The sequence below is a fragment of the Opisthocomus hoazin genome, chromosome 19, assembly GCF_030867145.1.
Source record: "Opisthocomus hoazin isolate bOpiHoa1 chromosome 19, bOpiHoa1.hap1, whole genome shotgun sequence".
NCBI classification, from domain to species: Eukaryota; Metazoa; Chordata; class Aves; order Opisthocomiformes; family Opisthocomidae; genus Opisthocomus; species Opisthocomus hoazin.
The window spans coordinates 7,806,104-7,829,899 of record NC_134432.1 but is presented as its reverse complement, the minus strand read 5'-3'; the positions used below and the strand labels follow the sequence as shown (position 1 = coordinate 7,829,899).

At 49.9% G+C, this 23,796-nt stretch overlaps 1 protein-coding gene across 10 annotated transcripts in view; it reads right to left on the bottom strand.

Moving 5' to 3' along the window:
- EHMT1 (euchromatic histone lysine methyltransferase 1) overlaps positions 1-23,796 on the bottom strand; it is a 126,405-nt gene that overhangs the window by 45,164 nt on the left and 57,445 nt on the right. For all 10 annotated transcript variants that reach the window (XM_075439280.1, XM_075439285.1, XM_075439282.1 and 7 more), the window contains 3 exons: positions 22,162-22,249; positions 9,058-9,614; positions 6,335-6,376 (listed from right to left, as the gene is read on the bottom strand). In XM_075439280.1, the coding sequence (XP_075295395.1) occupies positions 6,335-6,376; positions 9,058-9,614; positions 22,162-22,249 (687 nt within the window). The remainder of the gene's footprint in view (positions 1-6,334; positions 6,377-9,057; positions 9,615-22,161; positions 22,250-23,796) is intronic.

The following is a 23,796-nucleotide window of genomic DNA, read 5'->3' as shown; positions in this document are numbered from 1 at the left end:
ATGACCAACTGCCTTTTTTTTTTTTCCTCAAAAAAACCCCCTTTCTCTTCAGTAAGTTTAATAGAATGAGCAAATTAAGCATCCATAAGATCATTTGCTGGACATTGGATCACTGCTGAGACTGTTCTCAGTTGTTCTATGCCTTAAAAAATGCACATTAGGAGTGCTGGGCACAGTTTGCCAGTAATAGTCTCAACAATACTATTTATACCTCTTAGAAGTCCTTAGTTTATAGATCTAGAGGTTAATGGTAACTCTTAGCTACAGGATTATTCTGAGAATTCCCAAGTCCCCTGGGAACATACACTGCTTCCATTTTTAACTTAAAATTAGAAAAAGTGAGCTTGAGAGAGGCAGATCTGACGCAGAGCTGCCTGCAACAAATGTACGTAAGGGCTGCAATTTTTGTCCTTTCAGTGCAGGCTCTTGCAACTGGTCTATGACACAACATGCTGCTGCTCCCAGCCATCAAGAATTCACATTCAGACCATGCCAGGCTGTTTGGAAGAACATAATCAAATTTTAAATGAAAAAGTAGTATGTTACTAGCTTGGGGTTTTTCTCTCACCCTGTAATTATGATATGGAAATAAATTAAAAATCTTCAGTACAGTTGCATGACAACTGTTAGATGTGACTTTTTCATGCCAATTCCAGTAAAACAGTTTTTTACATCAAATTAAGCCTTATGAGATCTGGATTACTACTTGGAGGCTTATGCAGCAGTGCTAAAGGACAGCAATTCCTGCAGAGAGGTGACCAGATCTCTCCGGGAGCCTGATGGCATGGGGAGCTGAGCAGGCCAGCAGTAAAGCATATGTATCTCTCACACACGTGTGTGTGTGTATATACATATATATATATAACTACTAAATCTCAGGTTTGAAATAAAAATGATGAGCAAAGATTTGAAAGCACTTCTACTCAGTTTTCTCACCATCCTTCTTCATTCTCAGCTAGATAAAACAGTTACATCTTTGCTGTTCTTTATTAAATTTTACTCTTGCTGCAAGCAGAGTGTGCAGTAGATGAAACTTTACTCCTTTCCCACTTCTAACGTCTCTGCATTCTGCCAGTTCCTTAACTCAAACCTGTAGACACAGCCCATCCTGGCTCCCTACACCGAGCCTTTATGCTCTGCTCTGTCTCCTCCAAGTTTAAACACTCCCAGAGAGGAGGCTCTGCTAATTGAGCACGCCGGTCTGCTGGGAAATTTCTTCCTCCTTAAAATCCCATAAGGCTGGCTAAGAGCTGATTCAAGCGGGCCCTTCCTCGCCAAGCCGCTCTGCGCCCTTCGCTGCCCAGGCTGCAGCCGCCGGCTGACACCTCCCAGCAGAGCGGAGCGGGCAGCTTCACACAAAAGCAGCAAACGACGGGCTGCACGTGCGGGCGCGGGGCGAGTGGGTGCAAGACTATGTGGGGCACGAGAGGCTCCTACCAAAGCAAAACGGAAACAAAAATTTACAGTGGTCCATTTGAACACAAAGCTCACTGATCCACCTGCAAGCTCCCCGCGCCGTCAGACTTCTCAAAAGGCTCCGTTTAGCTCCAGCCGGTCTCCTGCCAGGGGCAAGGCTGCCCACGGCAAACCTCGGGCGAAGGCTTCTCCTGCAGACCAGGCAGCGCAGCTACTCGGCTCCGAGCCACCTCTGTGGGCTATGCGGTCACTGGCACAGCGCACAGCAGTTACTGCTCCCATCCCATGCCACCTTCTTCCAGTTTCATGATGGATGGGCTCCTCCTGCCCTCCCTGCTCAGGGAGGCACAGCACCAAACGGGCATCTATGGAACTGCCTGCAGCTCGGTACCCATCCAAGCCAACTCTGCCTTCTTGGCTTACGGCCTCTCTCGTCTGCTCCCAGCAGAGGACACTCGCTCTGGCAAAGCACAAAGAGGGTTGCAAGAAACAGGCGCGTCAACAAACCCAACGGAGCTGACTGCTAGACAACATCTACTCATCCGATCTGCTGTGACAAATCCTACCACGTTCCTGCCTCGCTTCCTGAGCATCCTGTGCTACAGGTGGACAATGCCAGACCGGCAATGCCGGAGCCTGCACCAGAAGCGACTACGCTGGGGAAGCGATGCACAGCTTTCAGTGATCTGCTGGGCATGGGCTGATCTGCCAAGGACACCAACGAGGGCATGCGCACGGTGAGTTGCCTGCATTTTGAACTAAGCAGACTGTTACGCTCAGAAGTTGCACGAGGATCATCCTCCTTCACTTCAACCAACAAACACCCAAGAGAGCAGAGGTGCTTTCACCTAACATCTCATGGTGGGCTGACCCTGGCTGGAAGCCAGGCAGCCATCAAAGCTGCTCGATCACTCCCCCTCCTCAGTTGGGCAGGGGAGAGAAAATACAGCAAAAGGCTCCTGGGTTGAGATAAGGACAGGGAGAGATCGCTCACCAATTACTGTCATGGGCAAAACAGACCTGACTTGGGGAAAGTAGTTTGATTTATCACCAATCTAATCAGAGGAGGATCTGTCCTTCCCACAGGGTGTAGCCTCTCAGGAACAGGCTGCTCCAGTGTGGATACCTCACGGGGTCACAAGCCCTGCCAGCAAATCTGCTCTGGCGTGGGCTCCTCTCTCCACAGGTCCACAGGCCCTGCCAGGAGTCTGCTCCAGCATGGGCTCTCCATGGGGTCGCAGTCTCCTTTGGGCATCCCCCTGCTCCAGCGTGGGGTCCTCCCTGGGCTGTGGGTGGAATCTGCTCCCCTGAGGACCATCATGGGCTGCAGGGCACACCCTGCCTCACCATGGCTGCAGGGAACCTCTGCTCCGGCACCTGGAGCACCTCCTGCCCTTCTGCACTAACCTCAGGGTCTGCAGAGCTGTTTCTCTCACTTCTTCTCACTCCTCTCTCAGCCACTGTTATTTTCCCCTTCTTAAACACTTTATCCCAGAGGCACTACCACTGTCGCTGCTGGGCTCAGCTTTGGCCAGCGGCTGGTCCATCTTGGAGCCAGCTGGCACTGGCTCCATCAGACATGGGGGAAGCTCCCAGCAGCTTCTCACAGCAGCCACCCCTGCATCCCCTCCGCTATCAAAACCTTGCCATGCAAACCCAGTACGCACCTACACGGCCTCCACTGCAAAGAGCAAAATTAGAGGTGAGAAGCACTATACCTGACCCTAAACAAACTCCACTGCTATGTGTTATCTTTACCCAGAACAGCCCCGGCCTTTTTCTTTTTTCCCCAATATACACACATTTAACAGACAAACAGTTTTCATCTACAGTTTTAGAGAAGTACGGTGAGGAGAAGCCCGTGCAAAGGCAACTCCAGGGCGCAGCCTGAGCTCCCTGTGTCCGCATGCTGTCCTAACCACCACATGCGTGGGGCACTGGAGGCCAACCAAGGAACCAAAAGAGAAAGAAACGGCATCGCTAACGTCTCCATTTCTTGCAGCTTCTCGTGTGGTATCAGCTCATCCCACACAAAAGGCTGCAAAGTCACTATTTCACGCTGGGCATTGCAAGGAACAGTCAAGGAGCTGAGGACAGCTATTGCAAGGCTCAGGCCAACCTTTCCAGAGATGCTTGTGTCTGGGAACAGCAAAAATGGGACAACAGCTACGTCCGACACCACTGTGAGAAAAACAGTGAAGAAAACTGCTTAGACTGGGACAAGAACACAGTATTTTCTGTTTATAAAAATAAAACTGAAGTGCTTTCTACATTTAGTGGGACCGATCCTCCTTCTATTATTGGCACAGGCGGCCACTACAGCAGCAGGGAGAAGTTACTGAAAATGGGAAAAGATAAAATATCCTCCTTTTATTTTTTTTCCAAAAGCAAAAATACAGAGCAAACCAACCTTACTAATTAAACCTTGCATTGGTTCAACAGACCGCACACGGCAATTCAGAGTTCTTTCTGCTACCAAAGCAAGTAAGCTCGCAACTACCAAAGCGAAACCAGGCCAGAACTCCATCCGTGTGTTGGTGCAAGGACACCGGCAAAGGTCCTGCAGGTCCTGCTTCGGAGAAGGGCAGCTTTGCAGAGTGCCGCAGGACTGCTGTTTGCTCTCAACACCTGAAACCATCTCCAGCTTAGACATACAAACTGTCTTATTTGTCTTAAGGACTTTCATCTCCGGCACAGTACGAGCTTGAAACCAAAGCCAACCAGTCAGGAGGACTGAACCAACCACCACCGGGCAACACGGCAGCTGTCACGGAGCAACCCTCTTCTCTCCATCCATCGTGCAGAGGGGTGATGAGATTTGTTCCAAGGCGCTGCCTTTGAACAAGCACAAAGCAGCAGCTCCCAGGGCCCTAACAACTGGTGAATGATGTTTAAGCAAGAAATAGCAGTCTGCTATCAAAAATTTATCACAAGCAGATGACAGTGCCCAGCGGAGCTGTTGTGATACTACTCTCCCTTTTCTCCGCTGCTGCAGAATTCCACTTTTCACAACTAAATTTTAGCACAGCTGCGGGGGGATCCTGACCACTGGGCTTTGGTCTTCATCTAGATCGGACAAGCTGCAAGGCTGATCCACCTATTAACGCCCTTTCATCTGCAGATTAACATGTGCCCATTAGAAGAGGGATTCCGATGCCGGTGTGACTTGATTACCATTGCAGAGATTTGTGTGCAGCCACGTATCTGCATCAAATCATCGTGGTTTAGGCTACCAGGCAGACTGTGCTGAAGTGTCGAGGTTCCTAAACCAAGCTACAAACCTGCATTTAATGGGTTTTTGAACCATCGCTGTTCAGAGGCATGGTAGGGGGAGAGACCCCACTCCCTGTCCCTGTCCCCTCTTTGATTGAGCAGCTCGAGGGGAAGCAAGCATCACACATCACTCAGAACGAAACAGGGTAGCTCACCCCAGTTCTGACAGCCAGCCTCCTGACAGAAATGGGTCTCCTGGGGACCTGGGACTGTGACAGTTATTGCTGCGGGCTGCGGTCAGCAGCTGGGGCAGCCACCTTCAGCTGGTGCGGCTGTGTCTGCAGCATGAGCACAACCCATTAAATACAAAATTAAAAGTACTGCATGATATACAATCACCTTCCACCTCCCTCTGCAGCAAACCCTCTGTATAAGAAGTCCAATGGCAGTCTGTGGCCTTGTCACTCCCAAAGGAGATTTCCCATTGGGGATATTTAACTGCAGCCAAGCTCGCACACGTGGACTTCACACTTTCAGTCTGCCCCTGCACACCTGGGTACCACTCTGGTGAGGGTCCTCGATGGGTGCACCCTCTGGGTTCAGACAAGCCGACAGCAGCTCTTGCATCAGACAGAGCGCTCTATTTCACTATGCCCCATACAATTATTTTTACTTATTTTTCCCCCCCCTATGGAGACAATATCCCCACCACCATCCCCATTAGGGCCCTCCCTTTGTTTTGAGTTTTCTGTTTTCTGCATATTAGAGCATGTAAGCCTGCTGAGCAATCCCAGACACTCACAAACCACCAACTGCCACCTGCCTGGCCTCGAGAGGTGAACACAAGACGTTCTTGGACCAGGAGCTCCTGCAGAGCAACCCACAGACCACGTTAGCGCACCGCCGCAGTACTGCTGGGCACTGACACGGGAAATAGTACTTTACAGCAACAGCAGCAGCTGTGTGCAGACAGAATGGAAGCACCTTACCAGTCCTGAGATCAGATATTTAGTGGCAATGCTGCTTAAAGAGATAGTTTGATGAATACTGGTAGAAACACCAACGTGCGCAAAGCGTCTCCTGCTCCAAGCTCCTCCTTCTGGCCAAGGCTTTGTCTCCCCCAGTGAAATCAGCACCCTGCGTTTTGAGCTCACACTATTAATCAGGCCAAGCTACTACTTCCACGGATTTTTGCACTATTTCTTCTGACGTTTCTGTTCCCCTGACCCGGTCCTCTGCACAGCATGAACAAACACCACCAGACACACACCTCAAACTACAGCCTCGTAGTCACCAAGTCATGAACGGAAACACAGCGTGGGATTCCCAGTTCAGCCACCTGCTCCTCCTACCTCAAGAGATAACGATGCTTTCACTACCTTTGTCATCCCTTGTCCCTTCCAGACACGTGCTAGTGATGTTAAGCTCAGAAACTGGAGTTTCCGAGCAGAAGGGGCCTCCTCCAAGCACAGCGTGCACACACCCCCACCCCCCGCCTTTCAGTCTGTTGCCTGGCCCTGGAAACTTCTGGGCTCTTAACAGGGTTGTAAATGGATTAGGAAGGAAAAACATTCTTCCAAAAGGTGCACTGCTTGTGCTACTCCAGTGTTCAGAAGAGGAGCACAAATGATGCTGTCAACAACTCTTCTGAGGTCTCTGTTCAAAAAACACCCTAATATGCAACAACGTCAATTAAAATTGTCACCTGTTTCAGATTCAGCTTCGATCCCAATTCAGGAAGCAAGTCCTAAACAGAGAAAAAGCTGGTTAAATTAGTGAGAAAATTATTTTCTTCCTTTTAAAGACCAATCCATACGTGCAGGAAAAGGCTACCAAGGTCCCCTGACAGCTACTGGATTACAGAAAATAATTTTTTGTCCCCAGTGGGTTTCTGCAGGAGCTGGGGGGAACAAATGTTTACACTTTGCAGGCAACAAAATACCTTCTTCCCCTCCTTCTCCCAGGGAGCACAGGTCTGCAAGAACAGTCTACCAAGAAAACAAAAGAAATACCAGCCAAGACAACGATTGTGTCTTGTGCCATCACCTTCTGGGTGATTTCCACAATTTATTTCCTGGAATACAGCACCTGCTATTGAGGTGGTTTTCAAGGGGAAAAGGTGTGAACATGGAGGCTGGCGCATGAAAAGTTACGGCCACGCTGCGCTGATGAGCATCTCATAAGCAGCTCAACAAAGAAATAATCAGGACAGAAAAATTACAGCTAGCAAGGACTCTGCTACTCAAAAGAAAACAGGATGTAAATTCGAAAGACAATGGGGAAAAAATAGGTAGTAATTGTCAGAAAGGCTGAACAAAACAGATGTTTTATTGTCTTGCAGAAATGAGATCAAATCTTGGGTTCACATTCAAATGAGGAGGCTTGAGCGCAAAACGTGCGAACAGCCTCTTCTTAGCACCCTTCTCGTGAATTTTGTTTCTGTCCCTATTTTAAGCCCAAAGGAAATGGCCAGAGGTGCTGAGGACAGGCTATGTATGCACTTTCTAGAAGGCCCAGCAACTGCAGGCGTTGATTTTCAAAGCTGCTGTCACTGTGTGTGCAAATAACGATCGACAGCCTCATCACAGCAACTCACGGAATCCAGCGCTGCAAGCATTCCCAAACATGGCATGCAGCTTTCCAGAGACAAACCTTGAAGCCCAAGGGGTTGCCTAAGAATCTTCTTCTGACGTATCATAAAATATGAATGAGGAAAACACTCCCTCCTAACCTAGCAGTCATCTTTTAGAAGGGAATAGCATCTTTCAATTGCTCAGCCCCAAGGGATGTCTCCCTGTCAAATTCCACAAGGGTCTGGGGGTTTGCCCGGCCTCATTTACACACGGAACAGGCTGCTGGAGGGAAGCTGAGAGGCAGTTTCGGTTGCAAAGCCTTGTCTGGGTAAGAGACAGCCTTCTGTGAGAGTTTCATCAGGTTGCATGTGTTGCATCTGGGCTTCCCTGCTTGCCAGCCAGAAAACACATCAGGGGTGCAAGGGCACCAGAATTTAAATGCAATCAGGGGAAGATGGAGAGGAAATCAGTGGTCTGGGAGAATGGCTGGGAAATCACAGCAGGTGTGGTTTCTGCCCTGCTGTGGAGGCTGGGTGCCCATGAGGTTTGCAATCTTGATGTGCTCTTTGGAATCCCACCTGCTTCCGCAGGCGCAGCTGGTGCTGCCGCCAAGGGCACCTTTCCCCATCTGTGGCTGGCTAGGTGCCACCCACCTTTTTTTTTTCTTTTTTCCTCTCCCCTCTCTCCCCCCTGCTCCAGACCACAGCGATTCACAGCTTTGAGACCGTCACACTGTGTTACTGCTGTGGTGCCACATGTGGGTGACATCTGAGGATCACAGTGCATTCGCTGGTCTGTCACACGCTGGCAGCTTACAGCAACCCAGGGCACCAACCTTTACAAAGCTGCAGCAGCTTCCCATTTATTTCTGGGTATGACTCACACTGCCAAGTAGGGCTTGCAATCCTCTCCTTGACCTAGGTGCAGGATACCTAAAAGCCGGTTTCTCTTCACCATTAGACATAGCACAATGAGAGGATCAAGCTCATTGCAGCTAAATATAAAGCATCACAGGGCTGGAGACCAAGTGCTCATAGTGGAGATCTTCCTGTCCCAGTATTTATTCCCTACCTTTGGCAAAAGAACCAAAAGAACCAAAAAAAGAACCAAAAGAACCAAAAAAAGAACCAAAAGAACCAAACTTGGCCAATGACAACAAAAGGCCCATTTCTGTTCACCCAACTACAACACGAATGCACCAGATGATTTCACATGTCCTTTTGCCTCCTAAAAAAAGGCAGAGCTCTGTTGTATTAAGTGATGGTAAATCCACCCCTAAGAATTCTGGAAGGAAGATCTCCGAACAAGTTGCATTACTGCAGGCAACATACAGTAAGAAAGAAAACATCATCTGGTTTACTGCTATAACGATACGGCAATGCAATCTAGTTGCCTAACCTATCAGCTTCTTGACAGCTTCCAAGCTTAGGAGAAGCCTCAAGTTAACATGCTATGCTTAATTTCCTTTGGGTCGAACTTATAAGCAATCTAATTTGTTTCACAAGCAGCTCTGGATTTCAGCAGATGGCTGATGAGCAATAGAGCCAAGAGAGAAAGGCCATTTAGTGTCTCGCATAGACCTGTTCGAGAAGGCAACTGATCAATTATATATTTAGAAACACATTGGGGAAGAGAGCTGATGGTGGCCATGTGACTGTACTTTAACACCTCTGTCTCTCTGTAGGGAGAAAAAAAAAATATATGTATATTAAAAAAAAATTAAAAAATCCATCCACTCCATGGGCCACCTGAATTACGCGTGTTCCCATGCAGCAAGGCATCCCTCTCGCGCACTCAGAGAAAGCCCAGAGCCATCGCAGCAGCAGCAGTGCTGACTGCAGGGCGTATACATTACCAGGCTAGGGGTAGGTTTAGGCATTGTCTTCCGTGCTCTGTGGACCTTGACTTCAGCGTTAGCAGCGGTGGCTTTTTTAGCATCCATGTCCTTACTGCCCTCCCCGAGCTTGGTTGGCATCGTGGCTTGCATCTGAGAAAAGGAGCCCACAGTTCTCCCTTTGCTTGCTCCTCCTGGAAGGGTTTTTGCAGCATGGCCGGTCAGAGAAGCAAAGGTGCTGGTAGTCCTTAGAGGCTGCTCCTGTGCCATCTGCTTGGTTAGAATATATCCATTGCTCCCCGTTACAGAAGTCTGTGTGAAGTCATTAGCTTTCATATGGTTTTGCTTCCCAGTCTCACCATCTCGTTCAGAAATGCCATTTTCTGCTATCCTATTTAATTTAGTACTAGAGTCCTGCTGGCTCACTTTTGTATTGTCCTGAGTGTTTTTAACTGGGTTTGGGTGGCTACCAGCTTCGCTGTGCTCACAGGAACCGTTGGTTTCACCGTCTACTGCCATTTTTGGTTCCCCCGCTTGCTTTTCTGTAGCGCTTTCATCTGCAGCCATGGCATTAAACCCTGGAGAAAGAGGGAGGAGAAGGAGGAAGAAAGGAGAAAGAAAAGGGTCATCAGCGGTAACAAAACTCCAAAGAGAAGGTACAGCTACTTACAGTGGCTACCGAAGAGCAAACCTCTCCCCCAGAAAACTGCTTGCTATATATAGCCGTTTAGGTTGGTTGCTCACTCACCTACCTGACCGGCTTGCCTGGATCCTCAGACGGTGAGAACCGGGGTGGCTCAGTTGAAAGCAGTGCACTCATTCTCACTTGCCTCAGCTGCAGATGTGGCCATTTATTCCCAACTATAGATTTTTCAAGGTAAATATTATCTTTAGCTTTTCCAATAACCACATTTATTGGACCATATGTCAACACCTCGTACATCAAACAAAACGCTGCCCAATCTTGCATTCAGGTCTCTGGCAAAGCCTTTCACAATGCCAGACTGACACAAGACAAGCTTGCTGGTAGGGCTGTACGGTGAGCTTTTCTGGCACAGACACAGCTCAGCAGCCAAATATCTACATCAGGGCTCTGCCACTACACGAAATATCTCACGGGGACACTCCCTGGCAATCACAGCTGCTGTCCAGCGGAGACCGGCTCTTTCGCCGGGATGAAGCAGCGCAAGAGCCGGATTCACGGTGTCATCTCAGAGGAAACAGCCAGGGTAAACACAGGGCTGAAGCATGTTAAATGCACTTCTACACTAAAATAATGACATGATTCAAATGCAGCAAGATTTTTGCAGACTACAAGCTCACACGCCAGATAAAAAACCGCAGTGTCCACGTAAAAAGTTTTTTGTTCCTCCCTTCCAACCATTTCCATGCTCCCCCCATCAACGAATTTGTCCCATCAGAGATTTCAGACCTGAGCTGAAAACCATCCAAGTATGAACGCCATGTACCTGCAGAAAGGCTTCGGACCTGACAAACTAGCAGCTTCTCCAGGCAACCAGGAGTGATAACAATTCACTGGCACGCTCAGTAAAACGATTAAATCAACCTGCTGTTAGGGATTCCTTGTACTGTTTTCCTTCCAGGGGCCAGACAGTTATGAAAACCATCACAAGCAGTACCAGCGAGAGCTTTGTGCACGTCGAAGCAGGAAGGACTGATTTACAACCAGCTCGAAAAGGAGCAATTGTCACTTCCAGCATTCTTCAGGGCCCGGAGTCAAACTGGAGGACAGTTCTGCAAGCCAGAGCAGCACACTGAGTATCAGCATCTCGCTTCACGCGGCTCTTGATGCCGAAACACTCCAGGAAAACAATATTCTGAATGTCTCTGCTGACCTGGCGAAAACCTGATGGCAGGCTAAAGCACGAAGAGGAACCAAGGTCCTGGATCCCAGGATGTCCAGTCCAATGTACCTGGGCTGACTGTTCAAAGCCGAGCGCTGCAGGGCTTTGCTGCACGCCCCGTGCACTCGCAGCTCAGCTCACCAGCACAGCCCTTCCCAAAAAGCACCAAATTCCCTTCCCAGTGGCAACCAGGAAGAAAATCTCTCTCCAGCTATTTGAGGGCTTACCCGCCTCCCCTTCTTTCTACCCCTTTTTCATGCATACATTCAGTCCACCTCCTTATCTTTGGGCTGACCTAAACCATTTTGCTACCGATTTCCGCACAAACAGCACCTGCAGATCTCGACTCCAAAAGCAATGCATTCCAGTACCTGACACAACCGTATCACTCCCCAAACCTCCTGGTTTTTGGTGCTCACCGGAGATTTAACGACAAACATTTCCAGCACCAAACAGCAAGCCGTCTCAGAACTGGTCCATACCCTTGGATCGTCCGATCCAACCCCCAGCCTGAAGCACGGTCAAGGCTGAATTCAGACCAGGCTGGTGAGGGCTCTGCCCATGCGGGTCTGACTGCAGCTCTCCACTTGCTCCAGCCTCTCTACCCATAAATTACAAGGGAGGACAGTCCCAGCCCTGCCCCATCCTTCCAGCTGAAAGCCACAGACGCTGGACACTAAGCATCTTACCAGAACGCGTCTTCAAACCCTGATGACGAGTGGTAACTCTGCCCTGGGGTTCAAGTCTGGCCATTCTTCTGCACTAAGCAGTCCATTCGCCCCCAGCACAGACAGCTCAGCCTGCGACTGCCTCCCATGTGGACTCTGCTGGCTCAGAGCCTCCAAAAAGAGCTCCAAAACCTCCAAAAAGAGCTCGCCAGTGCTTGCTGGAGCACACACAGAGGGGCAGAGGCAGAACCCCCACCTTTGGTAGGCAGCAACCGAGGGACTGTCCAAGCACAACTGAAAGTTGTCGACTCCATCTGTGTCCCTCTCACACCACCCAGCCCACCTTCTATGTACTGAACCCTCCAGCAAGACCCACCAGGGTTTGTTTGGGACTGCAGCGACTCTGGGAGAAGAGAAAGTGCTGGTTTTTTCACTGTTATTTAGCTATCTGAAAAGTCTTGGGCAGAGGGAGCCAACAGCTGTGCCCTTATTCTTTCAATCCTTGTTTCTCTTTCTGGATTTGGTGTCTTTAAAAAAAGACCATGCTGTGGCCATTTAAACAATTATTCCAGCAAAGTCAGTGCCAGAAGAAAACAACAAATGAGCTCCCTAAGCACAGACGGAGGTTTCTAGTGCCCAGCACTAGGCACCTAGCTGAATGAAGCCTTCAATATTTGTTGATTTAAATATTGCGCACTCGCACCAGAGCAGTCAAATAACTTCCGTGGCTGACTATTAGATAAACTGAATAAGCAGCGGGCAAGAATTGCTCTACCTGCCATGAAGGCAACCAAAACAAGGTAAATTAGAGCACTGTCCTAGGGGAAAGAATAACTGCATTACTCCAGACAGCATCACAGACTTTATGAAAAATCCATGAAGCTAAAATTAAAATCCCACATACAGTTTCCCCCCCTACACACATTATTAAGTGTGCAAAACACAATCTGATTGCCCGTGGAAGGGCCATCAATCCCCTATAAACAGGCACCAGACTTCCAAATCTGCATGACTAGAGATTTGACAAAATGAAGCTATGAAATTTCATAGTCCCTAAAGTTGCACAGAACTGGAGAACTTGACAGCAGCTGTCAGGGGTACAGTTCTGATTTAACAGGATTATGCACCCACTCTGCCCTGCCATAAATGGCTGCACACGTTGCAGGGCAAAGCAAGGTCCTACAGCTTCCAGCTCCAGCCCCAGCCGTCAGTGCTGCCACCGCTCCGCGGGCCGAGCGAAATCCATCGTGGGGTGTCACCACTCAGGGCCCCACGGACACGCACCCGCACGACAAAAGCTGTTACGGCAGCTGGCATCACAGGGCTCGCTGGCTGGCGCGGATTGGCAGAGGCCAAGGACTGAACGGGAAGAGCGACTACGTCCCTCTCCAGCTTCCGACAGGGCTGAGACACCGCGGGCAAGGCCGTCCTGAGCTGCTGGGACGGGCTTCTTCAGGGAAAGATCATCTCCATCCTCCTGCTCCCATTTCTGGCAGCACTAAAATAAATTAAGAAATACTTTGGAATAGCATTGTTTTCTACAAACTGAGTTCCTGTACAGCTCGGGGATCCTGCAAGAAGCACCACAGCCAACCCACCAACTGCAGGAGCTCGTTACCCCGGGCTCCTACCTGAACATCAAATTAAAGAGACCCCCACGAAGAACTCCAAAAGTTTCACTGCAAACCTGCTAAATTCTTGGTTTCAAATACACCTCATAGCAATAAGCTCTCTGCTTGAAAATGCTGTTCAACAGCTTTTCTGCTCTTGTGCTGCCAGTGCAAGTACATAAAAACCTAAATTTGGTATCTCTCTAAAACTTCACAACTTCACAGAATCACAGAATCACAGAATAGTAGGGGTTGGAAGGGACCTCTGTGGGTCATCTAGTCCAACCCCCCTGCCGAAGCAGGGTCACCTACAGTAGGCTGCACAGGATCTTGTCCAGGCGGGTCTTGAATATCTCCAGAGAAGGAGACTCCACAACCTCCCTGGGCAGCCTGTTCCAGTGCTCCGTCACCCTCAGAGGGAAGAAGTTCCTCCTCATGTTCAGACGGAATTTCCTGTGCCTCAGTTTGTGCCCATTGCCCCTTGTCCTGTCACTGGGCACCACTGAAAAGAGCTTGGCCCCATCCTCCTGACACCCACCCTTCAGATATTTGTAGGCATTTATAAGGTCCCCTCGCAGCCTTCTCTTCTTCAGGCTGAACAAGCCCAGTTCCCTCAACCTCTCCTCGTAGGAGAGATGCTCCAGTCCCCTCACCATCCTCGTAGCCCTCCGCTGGACTCTCTCCAGTACCTCTTCATCCTTCTTGAACTGGGGAGCCCAGAACTGGACACAGTACTCTAGATGAGGCCTCACCAGGGCAGTGTAGAGGGGAAGGAGAACCTCCCTTGTCCTGCTGGCCACACTCTTCTTGATGCACCCCAGGATCCCATTGGCTTTCTTGGCAGCCAGGGCACACTGCTGGCTCATGGTTAACCTGTCGTCCACCAGGACACCCAGGTCCCTCTCCGCAGAGCTGCTCTCCAGCAGGTCCACCCCAAGCCTGTACTGGTGCATGAGGTTGTTCCTCCCCAGGTGCAGGACCCTGCACTTGCCCTTGTTGAACCTCATCAGGTTCCTCTCTGCCCAGCTTTCCAGCCTGTCCAGGTCACGCTGAATGGCAGCACAGCCTTCTGGTGTATCTACCACACCTCCCAGTTTGGTGTCATCAGCAAACTTGCTGAGGGTACATTCTAACTCTTCATCCAGGTCGTTGATGAAGAAGTTAAACAAGACTGGGCCCAGTACTGACCCCTGAGGGACACCACTTGTCACCAGCCTCCAACTAGACTCAGCGTCGCTGATGACAACCCTCTGAGTTCTGCCATTCAGCCAGTTCTCAATCCACTTCACCGACCACTCATCCAGCCCACACTTCCTCAGCTTCCCCAGGCGGATATCATGGGAGACTGTGTCGAAAGCCTTGCTGAAGTCAAGGTAGACAACATCCACGGCTCTCCCTTCGTCTACCCAGCCAGTCATGTCATCGTAGAAAGCTATCAGATTGGTCAGGCATGATTTCCCCTTGGTGAATCCATGCTGACTACTCCTGATAACCTTCTTTTCTTCCACTTGCTTGATGATGGCCTCCAGGATAAGCTGCTCCATCACCTTTCCCGGGATGGAGGTGAGGCTGACCGGCCTGTAGTTCCCTGGGTCCTCCTTCTTGCCCTTTTTGAAGATTGGAGTGACATTGGCCTTTCTCCAGTCTTGACAGTATTCATTCCTTCTAAACAGAGCAAAACTGTTTCCTCCCTATTCACTTTTCTCTCCAAGTCCCTCACGGTTCCTGAATCTATTTACAACCACTCTTTCTTTAATGAAAAAAAATAAAGGTAGAAAGATACAGCCTATGCCCACAGAAGTGTAACCTCATTTACTAGAAGCATCCCAGTATTTTCCGAGCTCCCTTATGCATCCCCTACACCATATGCAGCAGGAAAAGCTTGTCCACATTGACCACAAGGCTGCCTGCATCCCAATCCAAGCATTCAGTATTAATCTAAAATTCAGCAACGTGTAGGATGGGTAATTTGCCCAAGAGATTTATTTTCTGTTATGGTGCCCGTTCTCGCAGGCAGGTATCTGGAATCGATACCAACTTGAGAAAAATCTCAGCAAGGGCGCACCTTCCAGGAGCTGGCCACATTTTAGTAACGCAAGGAATTTCAGGCACAGAAAATTATGCAGATAGATGATCTTTGTGACTCCACGTGGCAAAGAATAATGAGCAATATACTTAAATCACTTCTCTGAATTAACAATTCACTGTGAGCAATGCAGAGTTCCAACCGCTTCCACCTCATCTCCCCAGGATCAAGCAGACCCTCTGCAGCAGTTTCGGTAATAAGTCATCCTCTCAATACTAAACACAGTTATTCAAAATTGAATTAAAATGCCCATGAAGAGAACAGAATCTTAAGAAAGGATGGGAGAAGCTAAGCCAGACAGGATGAGGACACTTCACCTGATTTTAGGTGCCTAAAAGGTATCTCAAACTTCAGGGTGCCCTTAAGCCACCACCGCAGCCAACGGAGAGCAGGTGACAGCTCCAGAAGCACAGTCTGACTTTAGACCTCTGTCTTTGGACAAACTAATCACTGCCTGGACATGTCTACCATGTGTAAGCAGAAATGAGCTGGACTAGTTCAGAATTAGAATGATAACTTCAAAAAAACCCTAAATTAGACAAAACGGAACCCACCTCTGCTCCTCCAGCCCAGACTCCTGCAGTGCTGGTTCCTCTCCTCTGCCTTTGCCTGTTGGGTTTCCAGTCCTTCCAGCAGAGCCAGACCTGGCTCCAGTCCTGCCCCAGAGCTCGCTGGAGCTTGGCTCAGCCTGCCAAAACCTGCCCGCGGGCAGAGCCTGCCTAGCAGATGTGCTACGCTCCCTGCCAGCCGTTCCGGTCACAGCCAGAGGGAACCCAATCGCCTCTGCAGGGACCAAAGGGGATGAGGAGCCACCAGAAACTTTCCACATGCAGGCAGCCAGCTGATCAGCTCAAAGCTCTCTGTTACTTTGAGAATGCTCTGAAAAAATTAAGTCTTAAATATATTTTTTAAATCCAGATCTCCCTGCTCAAAGAGACAAAATAAGAAAAACAGGCAAGTGTTATGAGCCCTTCTACTCCAGGCCAAAACACAATCACCTCGAGGTCCAAGAAGAAGAAAAAAAGAAAGAAAAAAAACCCCTGCAAGCAAATGCACTACTATCTGATCTGGAACTTTTACATGGTTTTCTGAACACCTTGGTGCTGAGCATTGGGAGAGGCAAGACACCCAACTGCCCGTGTCTTGCATGATATTTCCCACGGATTTCGCGTGCCGACAGCACAGAGCAGCTCCGCGCCTGCAGCTGAGCCACGAGGCTTTAGCTCCTGCAAGGGGAACATCAAACTCTGAACTGAGCAAAGACAGAGCTTAAATGCAAAGCTCATGATTTTGAACAGCAGTACAAGTAAGTACTGCATACATCTATATTTATTTGTATAAGAATTTCACAGATTTTTTTTTATGTGCAGATTTAAGTGCTTTGCAGATCTTTAAAACACCACAGATACCACAGTCTTTTATTCAATACCCCACTGTCCTGCTGGATAAACTTTTAAAAGTGAGAAATGCACCTGCTTATAATCCTTGTGTTACAACAGTTCCCTCCCCACTTCCTCCTTAAAGTCAAAAAAGAAAATTGTCAAGCAGAGAAGAGCCCAGCTGACACAAAAAGGATGCCGAAGGGATGGGGGCTGAAACCGCACAGACTCGGGAGAACTGGTGGCTGGAGATCCCGAATCCATTGGAAAGGAAAGCACCACCTCTATCATTGAAGCCAAAAAGAGGAGCATTTTGAAGCCAAGAAACAGAGAATTATGCTTTCAGGGCAAACTCCCTCTCTGGGGTGAGGTATTTATGGTCTCTTCTTCCTTCCACCCCCTTTTAAGGTGACACCCACCCGAGAGCCTGCCCTGTACCAGTGTCACTCCTCCCAGAGCCCTCCAGTGCGGTCACCCAGCGGCAGCGTCACCGCTTCCCATCTCCCATCAGAAATGCCAAGAATCGAAACAGGAAAAGAAAAAGAAAAGAAAAACCGAGAACAACTTCTGCTGTGAATGCTCCACGCGGCGATGACACAGGTCAGGTAAACGGGATTCAGCACCTCGCCGGTGGGCTGCCGGTGAATTCCGGCAGTGACTCACAGCAGTTTAATGGTCCACGTGAAATTAATTTGTGCCTTTGCCGTGGGACCGGATCCATGGTGTTATGGCGCTGGCCACAGGGCCCCGAGCCTGCCCGTGACCGAGGGTGCTCCTGCTCTGCCGGGCGCGTTCCTTCGGCTGCCGCAGCCTGGCTGCTGCAGGACACGGCCTCCCCGGAGCTGGGGTCTCCAACACCGGAGCACCTGTGTGCACACCTGGATGAAAGTCTGAAATACCGAAGCACCATTTTGCTGAGTACAGCAAGCTGAGGAGATTACTGCTTCTCTCTTTTTAAAGCAGCCACCTCCGCACCTGGGAAGGCAAAGGTTGCAGCTGCTCAGTGGAAAGCAGCACCTTCCTCACTCATGGCAGGTTCTATCTGCAATGAGAGGGGAAAAAAGAAACAAAACAAAAAAAAAAAAAAAAAAAAAAGCCTCTCGAGGAATATAAGACCCTAACACTCTCTAAAAGCAGTTCTGAGTTTATTTGAGAGCAAAGTGACTGTGCATGTCTCATCCAGCACTACGCTCCAGCACCACTGCTCTTGTAAAACCGCTGCCTCGGGTGAAGCCTCAGAAAGGCCGAGGCTAATGGAGAACTTCGTTACCAGCTCCCCTTCCTGCTCCTTCGTGCTGCTGCTTCAGTGGAACTTTCCATCTCTGGGGCCAAGGAATCAGAGAAGGAGTGGTTTGCCTTGAAAGGTCAAGCGAGACGCAGCACTGACTTAGGAGCTATGTACATCAGGAGGAGAACTGAAATCACTTGCAATTCTTGCAAAGAAACCACTTTCTAATTAGTTTCTCTCCAAGTCAGACTACAGACAATATGGCCTAATAAAACACGAGAGCAAGTTTTTTCCACTCATCTCTTCCATCTCCCTGCCCCTCTCCCCTCCCTGTCAAAGGGAAAGACGGACCTAAACTCATACCCACATGTAAAACCGAACTGGAACATTTCCCCATGGACAACAAAACAGTCTCGTCTACAGCTTTTTTCTATCTGTATTGAGCAGTTTTACACAGATGGGGACACTAAGTCTAGTGAGCAACTTACACTGGGCTTTACACAGGCTAGGACTCAACCCCAGCATTAGAAATTAAAGTGCTGGGAACGTGCGAAGATCTCGTTCCTATAGATGTATGTTAAATTTATAGTTCAACTACTTCTCTTTATCAGTGCCAGAATGAAGCCAGAAGAGGACATCCCAGCTGGTAACAACAGTGCATTTCTGCAGTACCTTCCACTCGAGGAACAAAGAACAAAACACCACGACCCAAAGACCCCCCACCTCCAGGCTGCTCCCCAAGAGCACCCACCCAAGTCCCTGCCCCAGCCCAACAGCCCCGACAACTCATCCCCGCGGGCAGCAGCTACTGAGCTGTCACAAATAAGCGGCCAGCATGCTGAGGAGAACCAAGAAAGGGGACGCACTGCCTTAAAACAGCAGATTACAAACTGGGGCAGCTTAGCTGTTGTCCCACAAGCATATGAGCCTTCCCTACAACAGGAGATCTGCACGGAGATCTCCAACGTGATGATCTTCATCAGAGGCGGAGCCAGACAGCAGCCGCAGGCACTACTGCAGCGGTGCCGGCGTGCTTGCTGGGGGGACAGACCCCTAAATCTCACCCAAGACTGCAAGCTACCTGAATTTCCTGGCTCGTCTCGGACACAGAGAAAGCTAGGTTAGTACACACAGGTCTAACTCGTCACAGGCCATCCAGAGAGGCAGCAGCCGAGCTATGGTACGTGCTAACACGGTTCAATGGGGATTTGATACTGACCTCAGTATCAGTACCTGTCTGAGTCACGGGGGAGGAAAAAGAGGAAAAAACACAGTAACTCACACTAAATCTTTAGCCCAAGCAGCACCTTTAGTCTTTGGATCTTTAAGTTCAGGCTTCTGAAAGTTTTAGATCCCAGGGTCTATTCACAGATAAGGTGCCAAGGGGACTGTCCCAAAGGGAACCAAATCCAGAACAGCTCTGTCCTACGTTACAGGCTGGGGCTCCCATCAAACACACTGCCAGTCTGCTGCAGCAGCTCAGCTGAAACTAGAACCCAGCAGCACCAGCAGACAGGCGGATTCCCATTCCCAAGCATCATGGAATGGTTTGAGATGCAAGGGACCATTAAAGGTCACGTCGTTTCAACCCCCCTGCCCTGAGCAGGGACATCTTCAGCCAGATCAGGTTGCTCAGAGCGCCGTCCAGCCTGGCCTTGAGCATTTCCAGGGATGGGGCATCGACCACCTCTCTGGGCAACCTGGGCCAGGGTTTCACCATCCTCAGTGTAAAACATTTCTTCTGTATATATCTAATCTGAATCTCCCCTCTTTTAGTTTAAAACCATCCCCCTTGTCCTATCACAACAGACCCTACCTAAAAAGCCTGTCCCCACCTTTCCCACAAGCCCCCTTTCAGCCCTGGCAGGCCGCAGTCAGGTGTCCCCGCAGCCTTCTCCTCCCCAGGCTGAGCAGCCCCAGCTCTCCCAGCCTTTCCTCCCAGCAGAGGGGCTCCAGCCCTCGCATCATTGCTGGGGCCTCCTCTGGCCCCGCTCCCACAGCTCCAGCTCTGTCCTGTGCTGAGGGCTCCAGAGCTGGACGCAGGGCTCCTGGGGGGTCTCACCAGAGCGGGGCAGAGGGGCAGAATCCCCTCCCTCGCCCTGTGCCCACCCTGCTGGGGATGCAGCCCAGGATATGGTTGGCCTGCTGGGCTGTGAGCGCACATTGGTGCCTCATGTCCAGCTTTTCACCCACCAGTACCCCCAAGTCCTTCTTGGCAGGGCTGCTCTCCATCCCTTCATCCCCCAGCCTGTACTGACACCAGGGGCTGCCCTGATCCAGGTGCAGGACCTTGCACTTGGCCTTGCTGAACCTCACCAGGTTCACACAGCCCCACTTCTCCAACTTGTCCAGGTCCCTCTGGATGGCAGCCCATCCCTCAGGGGTGTCATCTGCACCACTCAGCTTAGTGTCATCTGCAAACTTGCTGAGGGTGCACTCGATCCCACTGCCTGCGTCATATCTATGTCAAGATATTAACCAGCACTGGTCTCACCCTCCTCGCAAAAGGGAAACAACTGTTCAAGCAAATTTAAACAGAGAAATCTCAGACTTCAGGGTACTTTTCCAGTCCACATATCCCAGCTCCACACGTTGCCACCCATCCCTGCGTGAGGAAACAGGGCTCACAGAAACTATTTCATGCCATCTTCCAAATCTACCATAATGATTTCATGTTCACGCAACACTCAAAAATGTAAATTCTCTGCCAACACTAAACACTGTTATTAAGAGAATTTAGGGACATTAAGTAATTGAACTGCGATGACGATCACAGCTGGGTGACGCAGGTCAGCGAAGAACAACGCATATAGCACCGCGACCACACAAACCATTGTCTTTTACACACGTGGTACGCTGGGGAAGAGGAGGATGCAACTCGAACGTTACCACAAGAATGGAGACTATGCAGTTCACATTTTAGGACCCTTCCTTCCCCAGTAACAGAACTGGACAAACAGCTGCAGCAGCCTTGTGAAGCCTCGAGACTGCTCCCACATGGGAAGGGTTCTCAGCTTCCTTTTGATACACAGCATTTGCTTTAAGTCAAAAGACATATAAGGCTCAAAAATGCCTCTCTTCCCACCCTCCTCCTGGATTTTTACCTCCATAGACTCTTGACACTTACCTTAAGATCGATCACGAGCTAAATAAACTAGCTTTATAGTCCTGAGACAAGCAATGCAAGGGATCAAAGTGAGAGTCTCCTCCCAGAGCAACGCGACCTCCCACCGACAGCTCAGACTGGAGACGACATCTCTGGTGTGCCCAGACCTGAGGTCCATATGCAACTGGTGTCAGCAGCAGTACTCACGTGCTCCCAGTTAATACGCAAGCACCATGGCCACATCTGACACAGCATTCTATATTTCGCCTGTTCTGAGCTTTACGTTCTAACTAGAGCAGCTTAACACAACATTACGCTGGACAGAGGAGAAAGAAAAAGCAATGCTGTACTCACATACATCTGAATTAAGCCCAAAATTTTGTTTCTAGCTAAGACTAGGTATTTTGATGGGGCCAGTTCAGTGCTTTTTTAATGCTCTAATGGAGAGGAGAACAAAAATACACCAAACCCCTGCAGGGCTGTGAGAAGTAACTAGTCAAGGAATAATAAAGCCATGGAAAGAATGGAGGTGGGGGTGGGGAAGATAAAGGGCAGCGGGGTTTCTTCCTAATCGCACCACGCATGTATTATACTCTCAGACTTGCGTGCATGCAACTCACAGACAACCACGCAGTAAAGGCTTTGTCAAATTCACACGCGCACTGCATCCTGCAAAGTAAAAGCAGGCAGAAACAACGCAGCAGCCATGAAGCATCCCACAACGGCGCGAGGTGCAGAGTGTCTGACCCCACCGGCCATCCTGCAGCCATCAGTGCCTGTTCTGCAGCAACAGAGAAACTTCCAGCACAAAGGAAAGTTAACTTTAATAGAGGGAGGAAACGGGCTAGGTCTTCGCGTGGCGGGGGTCAGAGTTCAGTTAAAACCAGCCACACAGAGGAGGTTCAAAGTAACCTCTTTGTGCTTCACAGCCACACCAAAGCAGAAGTGAAAATTCGGTATCATTCTTTAAGTGGGTGGAGGTGGAGGGACTGAAGAACAAAGTCACGTCTTCTGGGGAAGACGTTAATAAAAAACACCGGAGCAGAATGGAGCCACTCCGCTCATGGGAGCACACCTGAGACCCTCGGGGGACAGAGCACATCTCCAAGCCCCCACTTCTGTTCCCATCACGTTCCCGACCCCCCTGAGCGAGGTTTGGCCCTCAATCGAGGCAGGTGCTCACCTTCCTCTTTGTTGTTGGTGATGTCTTTCAGCAGCTCAGTCTTCATGCAGGCGTCTTTCCTTGTCTCTCCCTTACTCAGCACTGTTCGCTAGGGGTGGGGAGAAAAAGAAACATCATGGTTTAGCTCAATGTTCATACACATGTTGTGTTTAAAACAAGAGACAGTCATGGACACATCCTGTTCACACCATGGGCAAACGTCGTGCTGCAAAATAACGCTGCCAGGAAGCTGCCACCAAGGCACAGGTCGGCGACAAAAACCGGCAAGGCTCGCCCCAGCGGATAGCCCGTCTCGCCCGAGAAGCGGAGGGGCTTCGCACAGCGCCTGGGGCTGAGACCTCACAGCTCTCTGGTTAAGGGGCAGCCGGACAGATTTTCCGAGTGTAAGGTGCTCGGGAGTCCTTACTCTGGGCGGGGGGAGGCAGAGCTGACAAACTTCTCATTACACATTATTTATCGACATACACAGCCCAAGTCTGCTTTTGGTGGCTTGGGGTTTTTTGTAGTTCATTCAAATGTAACTTCTAAAATGCAAGCTATCAGTGAGCTACAGCTAACTCCTCCTTCATAACATCCATGTTTATTACAGTTAATGAGCTCTGGTTTTAACTCTATAGAAAGCAATTTTTCTTTTTCCCCCTTCCCTTTTCTTTTTTTGTAAGAAGGGAACACCTGCTCGTCTCCTCTGCCTTTCACACGCCTCGAGTCACATTGCTAGATCAGGTTTGCAGCCTTAATACCTTCTCTTTATCTCTTTTTTCTTTTCTTTTTTGAAATGGCAAGACAAAAAAAACCCCACTACCAGAATAAAACAGAAGGAAAAAGGTATTCAAAACCCCCAAACACACAAGAGAAGGGGTCCTCTGACACAGCTCTGCCTGATAGCTGCTCTGAAAGGTAAAGATGGCGACTGCCTCGCCAAGCTGCTGCGTGCTCGGGGAGGCAGTGACGGCTGCAGCCGCGGCCAGGCCGGGCGAAGGGTTCACCGCACGCTGCCTGCGTCGCAGCGAAAGAATAAGCCCAGGTCAAGCCAACTGCTGGAGGCCAGCACAGAGAGCAGATGGTGCCTGCAGCCATGCAAATCACGAGGTTTAAAGCACACTGAGTGATAAAAGAAGAGCGAAAACAACCTGCCCGTCTCCCATAAAGCAAGCAAAAGAGATAAGATGGACACACGAAGCTCAGTGTATCAGCTCCAAGACCATTCCCAGCAGCAGCCTGCCCTTCCCCACATCGCTTCTGTCTGAAGCTAGCAGGGCAGATGAGCTTCGGCATTGCTATTGCTATCAGCAGCCACCCTGTCCTTTTTGTTTCCATGTGAACTAGGCTGCAATGCCCGGTGCCGGCAGGTATTGCAGAGCGGGGTCTTCCTTCTCCCCGATTTCGGCAGCCCCTCGGCGTGTGCAGACCAGGGAGGGCTCGTCCAGCACCGGGTCCCTGCCCTGCACCCAAGCACTGTCCTCTGCAGAGCAGCCCACAGACGGTGGGAAGGAGAGGACTCGAGGGTCCCGGCTGGGCGCAGGGTGCTGGGGAAAGCCCCCACCGAGCTGAGGGCACCTTCAAGGATTGCTCCTCCAGCCAGGAGGAAGGTGGTTGTGGGTGGCTGCCTGCCCTCGAGCTCAAGCAAACACCAAA